This window comes from Trachurus trachurus (genome assembly GCF_905171665.1).
Source record: "Trachurus trachurus genome assembly, chromosome: 19".
NCBI lineage: Eukaryota > Metazoa > Chordata > Actinopteri > Carangiformes > Carangidae > Trachurus > Trachurus trachurus.
The window spans coordinates 20643930-20652169 of record NC_139913.1 but is presented as its reverse complement, the minus strand read 5'-3'; the positions used below and the strand labels follow the sequence as shown (position 1 = coordinate 20652169).

General features: G+C 40.6%; 1 protein-coding gene across 1 annotated transcript; it reads right to left on the bottom strand.

Annotated features, from left to right (window-relative positions):
* Positions 1-4192: 4192 nt before the first annotated feature.
* abi3b (ABI family, member 3b) lies at positions 4193-7353 on the bottom strand (the record flags this gene model as incomplete). Its single annotated transcript, XM_083993905.1, has 5 exons — positions 4193-4631; positions 5606-5664; positions 5883-6065; positions 6908-7075; positions 7210-7353. 5 exons carry the CDS (start codon positions 7351-7353, stop codon positions 4193-4195), a joined length of 993 nt encoding a protein of 330 aa, XP_083850031.1.
* Between the last annotated feature and the right edge of the window lie 887 nt (positions 7354-8240).

Sequence of the window (8240 nt, the reverse complement as noted above, 5' to 3'; positions counted from 1 at the left end):
ATCCACAGTGTCCGACTACTTCCTGCTTGGTTCTGTTGGAGTTTTATTTGTAGCACTGAGAACACTTAAACCCTAGTAAAAAGAAAAATAATAATAAAGTAACACACTAAAGAGGTAGCCTACAGTATGCACTGATTGTATAATGAAGGCAAATATATTATTTAACATTACAGTTTGGACAACTGATGAAGGTTATTAAAGTTTTTTTTTTTTGTGATTTTTAAAATACAGTAAAATATCAGTGGCTTCTTCATACTTACTTTTGCCTTAACATGGTTCAAAAGCCAAGGAAACACTCTATTTTTTCATCATGGAACATTTCACTTCTGTCACTGTTCCTTCGTAGAAAACTGAAAAAATAATAGTACTGGCAACTTATTTAATATTTATTTTATTTTCCCTAAAACTTGTAAGTACTGTATTGTAATAAAGTATATAGTATAACATAGAGAAACACTTGGTGCTTTGATGACTCTGCCGGTGAGTAGATGCAGTTGGCCGACTACGTACACTGTAGTTTTGATGTTCATATAAAAATTAAACCTTAAAAATGTTCAGAAACTTGTCTGCCGTTAATATTCATGTTAATTCATCTTTAAATTAAATTAAAACAGTACGTTAAATAAACGGCAATACTATTTTTTCAGCATACACATAAAAACAACATAGAGTAAGGTTTGTGTCCTCAGAGGTTAGTCACTGGAGGTCTGCTGTGACCTCTGCGACTGTAGGTAGCCATGGGTGCAGGTGGGTGGGGGTGTGGGCGAGGGTGCCGGCGTGGGATATACAGATCCTGTGGGTGTCGTCCAGTGATGAGGCGCCAGAGGCAGCGTTATGGGATACATCTCATAGGCAGGCGGCGCCCCTCCTGGCCACACGCTTGTCAGCTTGGGATCAAACTGTATGGAAGTGAAGTTCAACATGACACTGTAATAAATGGTACTTCCTGTAGTATTTCTATTTATTTATTTATTTATTTATAAGTATAAGAAATATATTGTATATGCTAAGCTTATTCCACAAAAGCTGTGAATATTCATTTCTTGTGTTAATCTTTTCCAGTTTTTACATTTTCAGAATTGTTCATTTTCAGAGCATTAATCTGCTCATTTTATAACTGTGTAGGGTTTATTACACTGTTATTACGCTGTTTATTTTTCTGTGACACAATACAGAGAATAGCAAAGGCCTGATAACTTGTAACTGATGTCTCTGTGTTGTGATGCAATGTCGGTGTAGAGGATGCACGCACCAGTGAGTACGGAGGAGGGTGATCCACGTCGCTGTAGCGAGGAGGGAATCTGTCGTAATGTTGCTCTTCCTCCAAAGAGATGGTTCGGACCACTGAACGAGTGTTGTCGCCTTGCGTCATGGGTATAGTTACATCATATGCTGCTCTTTTCTTTTTCGCTTGAAGATAGAAGCAGAGGAGCACCACAGCGATGCACACCACCAACACTGGGAATCTGGGGACACGTTTAAAGCATTCAAGACATCATTATTTTATTTTCTTATTTTTATGGAGAGATTATTTCTTGACTTCTACTTACATATATCCAAAGATATTCAGAAACCCGCTCATGGCTCTGATTATGTCAACCTGCTGACATTACTGTAGTAAAAAAAGACACCTTTTTGTCAGTTTGTGACACCCTGCAATACAATTAGGCTTAGTAAGGATTTTCACTGAATTCACTAACCATTATCTCATTTTAAAAACTACTGGAGACGGCTCAGTTGTGAACAGCCGGGGAGGTTACATCACTTAGTGTGAATCACCAGCATAATGTTTGACTTTATGCTGTTTGAGCATAACAGCGGACAGTGAACCTTCATCCTATAAATCTGTAGCTCATATATACATTTTGGTAAAAAGCAAAGGGTTCACACAAATTAAAAGTAAATCAAACCACCACAGATTTTCACAAGAGCTTGATTCTTATCTTTTTATCTTTTGCGGCGCGATGAGTCCTTACCTTATCAAAGAATTCAAAACATACAAAAAGTGCACTGACCTGCAGGTCGCTATCAAAAGATAATGTGTCACTTAGGGAAGTGCACAATCTGAGGAGCTTTTACAGCATTGTTGTCTTCTTTAAAGACACAGGACTTGGAGGTGTGCTCTGTGTCTGTTACATTTCTTTTCATAAATCATACAGACGTCACTTATTAGAGCACTAACTATATACAAACTTTGTAATAATTGTAAATACATTTTATATTCCCTTTGAATAGTGATTACTAAATTCTTACCACCGTCGAGGGCAAAGAAATCTGTGGCTGGATATCTTCCTTTGAAAAACAACGCAAGAAATGTGTTGAAACCATTTATTAGTCTCAAAAAAGCATAAAGTTAAAAAAGAACATTTATATAAATGTAATAGCAACAGTGGGGTTGCAGAGGGAAAAAGAATTACTGAGGTACATGCATTTACAAATGCAATGCAAATCCTGGTCCTGGCAAGGCAAAAACTTCTACTTTTCACTGCCTTGTAATAAAAAGTTGAATGAGTTCAGAGTGTTTGAAGTGGAGGACGAGGAAAGTGGAGGATTAGGGCTAGAGGGTCTGGGTGGTGATGATGGTGGAGGGTCTGTGCAGGATGGTGGTTCAAATGGGAAGTTTGTAAATGCAATTTGGTTGCCGCTGATGGAATTCAGTTCAATGCAAAACAATTTCAACTTTATCTTTATATAAAAAGAAAAAACCAAGCACAATTGACTCCATGTCTGTGAACATGCTGATGCAGAAATGTAACACAAGAGTCACACAGAGCTGTATGGAGTGTGGAGGTGGAGTTACATTTCATAGACTGCATTGGAGGGTTTCTGTGAGAAGGCTGAGATATGCTTCCTTGTCCTGCAAGTCCTCTCGCACCATCTAATGCACACAGATGGTGTTTGCAGATACAGAGATATTATGACTCAGGGCATAGCTTTAATATGTTTAATTTAGCTGCATCTCTTTGCTCAAATACTCAAAAACTACCCTTAATAAACAAAACAAGCATTCAGTGAGTTATACAGTAAGTGAAAAGTGGAATTTATTATGACATTTTGAGATTAGAGGAAATATTCAGTCATAGGACGATTAAGGATCATGGCAGGTTTTTGGGTGTCTTTTTAATCAGCTTTTCAAGACTGGAGAAAATGTTAAAAAGAAACAAAAAAAAACAACAACTACGGAACAAGATTTGTTATTCAAAATATCTGATATTGCATCTGAGGATTGTGACTCTTTTATTGTTCGTCTGGCAAATTCCTGGTTCAGTTTTGCAACACATTTACCTGCGGAAAAGTCAAAGGTCGCTCTTTGCCTGCTCATATCCTTGCGTGACATGACACATAATGTCTGTAAGGCAGGCATAATTACTGTTTGTGTTGAACGACACAGCACCATAGGTTTCATCACCATAGATTTTATTTTTACTCACACAGAACATCAACTCAACATAACACTACAGTTCAAAGTTTAAGATGTAACTACAGTACATGTAAGATCATGGACTTGAAATCAGATCAGACTCTGTTTCCGGCCTTACTGCACAGCCAAGAAAATACTTAACAAGTTTAAATAAACTGGTCCTGACTGATCTGATATTTTTTGCTCACCTTTAAGATGTAGTGAAGGTTTAGTAGAGTAGTAGAGTGTTGAACAGACATTTTATAGCCTCAATGACCTGATTAAAGTAGCAGAACTCAGTGGGGTTACAGCCCCTGACGTAAACATCAGCAACACAGAAGAATGAGTGTAAGGTAAAGTGAGCCTTACTGATTTAGAATCATTGTAAGAACTTAAGGACATACAGTACTAAAGGATGGTAAACACATTACAGGAGACAAGAGGCTAACAGGGAAATGCAAGAATCTTTGTTTCAGCTTGTTTCTTAGGAATGCAGGCACCGTGTTGTCGAAACATGTTCAGCTGAGCAACACTCAGAATGTCTCACTTAAGGGGTTTTCTGTCCCTGAGTAAAAAAAAAATCATTCAACACAGATGAAACAGCTCTTGGTTAAACCACTACACACAAGGTTTCAAGCTTCTATTTATGCTCAGTGTTGATCTGAAACCAGCCCAAATATTTCACACGCTGAACATGTTTTCTGCACCAGAACACCCTGCATGTCTGCCCACACTGCTACCTGCTACACCCTAGCTTAAAATAAAACCCCATAGAGTGAACTGTATAGTCCTTTAATGTAGGGGAGGGGGAGGCGGAGGAGGTGGAGGAGGAGGTGGCACAACACCAGAGGTGCCAGGGTGAAGGGGTGGTGGAGGAGGAGGAGGAGGGGGCACAGCTCCTGATGCTGGTGGTGGTGGAGGAGGAGGAGGGGGCACAGCTCCTGATGCTGGTGGGGGTGGAGGAGGAGGAGGAGGAGGAGGAGGAGAAAGAGAACCAGCTCCTGGCATAGATGGAGGTGGGGGTGGAGGGAGACATGTGGGCGAGGTCATGGAAGGTGGAGGGGGGAGGCCAGTGTCCATGGAGGAAGGAGGAGGTGGTGGTGGTGGAGGGGCAGGCACACCGGGGTCCAGGGCCGGAGCAGCAGGCGGGGGAGGGGGAGGGAGGCTGTCGTTGGTGGCAGTCTGCAAGGTGGGGACCGATGGTGGAGGCACCGCGATGCCAAGACTGGATCTGCAGACAAAACAAAGAAGACAGACTTTTAGCTACTGTGATGGGAGAAATTCTCATTTGTCCAGGTCAAAGGCGTCTCTTGAATCAAGTCAACTGGACTTAGTTTTTGTCTCGAGGTTAGCCAGACTAGCCAGTCTAGTCTACACAAACTGATGAAGCCATTTGGATAAGGGGTGAAACGTCTTCAAAACAAAAACTAAGTTCAGTTGACTTGACTGGCTTGCTGCTAGCTAACAAATAGAAAACCAACTACTTACACTGTAAATGTTAGTAAACAACAGATTATCTCATTGGTTTAAACCAAAACCCCAAAACATCCAACCAAACCAAAGTATGAAAATCACAATTTAAATGAGCTCACGTGTCTGGACTACTTTTTGATCAGGAGTTTTTGCCATTTTCTCACAAATTGTCTAAGACAATAGTTAAGCACGCAACCACCTAAATGCAGAGTTGGCTAAATAAGTGTTTGAATTACATTCAGAGTTTTGGATACAGCTATGTTTACAGTGTTTAATCTTGATGCTAAACTAAGCTAACTGGCAACTATAGTTATCAAACTTCATATCTGACTCTTCCCAAGATAGACGACAGCCTAATTGTCCTATTCCCCAGAACTGCCCACAAGCTCTTCCTATAGGTATTCATCCTACACTCAACTTCCATGTAAAGTCTTCTAATGGACAGTAAGTGCTGTGTTTATGCGAGCAGTAGCCTACAAGAAGGAATGTAACAATAACATATGAAAACCATGGCCTAGTGACTGATTAAAAGGAGATTGTTATAGTAGCTTAGTATAACATTTAGACACACCACTAGCCTGGTTCTGCACTGGTTTTGTTCAATGTGGACAGATCCAGGATGTTTCACAGTTTAAGACGAACAACTAATGTGTGTAGTCTTATATTCATTAAAATCATATGAACATAAGACAGACACTGGTCCTCTTATCTAACTGGACTGTATCTACATACACAGAGAAGTCTGCAGTGCTCTGTGTGCTGTCTGCTCTCTTCCTGGGCTGCGCCTGTGGCTCTGTGACCTGTGGGTAGAAGACAGATAAAGGTGAGAAAAGGATGTTATAGCACATTTCTGCTTCACAGTCAGTCAATGCTGTATATCACACAGGGTATAACACGGGTGCTGCACCGCTGAAGGTGGGGAGTGGTGTGTGATGTACGGGTTAATGTAATAGGAATTGATCAAAGATGTGTGGATCTGTGCTGTGATCAATCTCTTTTTTCTGTTTACTACCTGAAAACAGTGTCCGACGGAGTCCAAGATGGAGTATGATATTGGCACTCTTGCGTAGCCTCTCTCTGGCTCTTTGCCTGAAGGCGGCGGGGTCATGAGCTTGGAGCGGGTTCTGTCCTTGGGAGTTGTGAAAACACCAATCTCTCTCCTTGCTACCTTCTCGTGGTGGATCGCTGCGGCCTGGTGCGGAGGTTTGACACATAACACATACACAAGACTTTCACATCACTCATTTCCAATGACATCGAAAGGTACCGCACTGAATAAGCAGCCTGCATGGAGAAAAGCAATAAAACTGACCACAGATTAAAGAGATGGTGCTCAGTTCATGCATGTGAAAAAATGCAGTAAAGCACGCCTGTGGCTATTTCCATTTGACTTGCATTCAATGAATTACATGCCATGCAGTTATGCAATATCATGCAATTAGTTTTAAACATGTCAAGTCCTTCTTGGGAAATAAAACACACAGAATACACAGATCTGTCCATTGTTTAGCCACTTAGTCCAACAAAAACAAATGTTCAGCCTTCCATCGACTAATAAAGGTTACAACGTGACATAGTGGAGGAAGAAAAAGGAGACGAGTTTCACTTAAAAAAGAAGAAAAGAAAAAAGTCAAAACATGAGAGAAAATGTTACGTTTCACTAAAAAATGATTGTAACGGGGTCACTGTGATCCAGTGTTGAAGTTACTGAAGTAATAGGCTACAAACGTGGTTTATCATCAGTGTTAATCAGATGCAGTGTTTATCATGTTCATTGTCTTAGTTGTGTTCACAGACTAAATAGTACTAAGTGAAAAAATGCAGCTGTGGTTGATGGGAATGTGATAAGTTCTTTCAAGTGATCATAAACAACATGAATTGAGCAAAGTAAAACTATGAGCTGATGATGATGACGCGAATGTAAAAGTTAAAGGATCACTAAAACACTTGATTCATATTTGTGGGTCTGTTAGTTTAGTGTGGGTCACTGTTGTGCAGAGCTCAGGTGTGTTTTAGATGAAAGCTGTTCCTCACCAGTGACAGCATGTTGACAGAGGACTCAATGACTTTAATCTGCGTGACCTGAGAGTCCAGCAGCCTCAGCACAGTGCTGGCCAGGCTGTTGATCTGGTAGGTGACACTGGCCAGAGCCTGGGTAGCCAAAGCCTTGGCTTCATCCAGAGCCTTGGTTGGATCCTCAGCCTCAGAATTAAAGAAAGAATAAACACAAGGCAGGTTGAACACAGTAAAAACGCTTCAGAGAGTCATAAAGCTCTATAACAACATCAGAAAGTTATACTGTGTGGTTTGGGATATGTTTTATGAGCATTACTCACCTGGAGGTAATTGTTTTCACAGTAATCTGCCACTCGGTGGAGGTTGCTGTGGTTATCAACGAGATGTTTTCTGGCATCTGGCGCGTCTTGTAATATCTGACTAATAAGTTCAGAAAAGTTCTTCTGATCAGTGATTTCTTCCATGGGAGCAGCTCTGTTTTTTTAAAGACCCTATCCTATTAAACGCTTTGTTTAAAAGATTTACTTCACGCTACCTGAGGAGATGTCTTTGCCAGTAGTCAGTCGGGGCGGGGATGTGTTCTGTCGGCGATGAACGCGGAATTTCCGCAGGGTACAGATTTTTCAGCAGCAGCTGGTCCCAGCGCAGAACTGCACCAAGTAGATATCCACCGAGACTGTTCATAGATAGATAGGTCTCTTCAGGAAAGATGATGCATTTCACACAAAAATAGTTTTACACAGACAATAAATATATACCGTATTATAAAATATAATACCAGGGCAGTATATAATAGATTGACACTTGTGCTACTCATATAATCCACTAGAGGTCAGTGTAGCCTCGAGAAAAGTAGGTCTACCTCTCAATACACTGTCCATTATGGATGATGATGATGATGATGATGATGATGACTCAGTTAATCCAAGCAATAAAAAGCTGGTAAATTTCAACATTTGATAAACTCTGGATGATACTTGACTTCTAAGTGGAACATTGTTATGTAATTTCAAAATGCTCAGCCAAATCAAAAGACATTGTACTGCTCAGGATATCTTGCCAGAACAACTTGAGATCAGCAGCATCCTCGATTGTGTTTTCGTGACTGTACACGGTGGCCTGGCTCCAGTTAATAAAGAGGTTTCTTGACACAGAGGGTCTGCTATAATGCAATACAGCTGTTTACATAGTTCAGTTTATCAGAGGGATACATGTTCACTCTTCTCCTTCAGTTCCGCATGCTTCAACGGATGGTGATGTTGATGTTGTTCTTTGTAGCGAAACATCTCAACAACTATTTCATGATAAGCCTTGTGTTTGAGACACGTCTTGTAGATGCATTGGGACACAT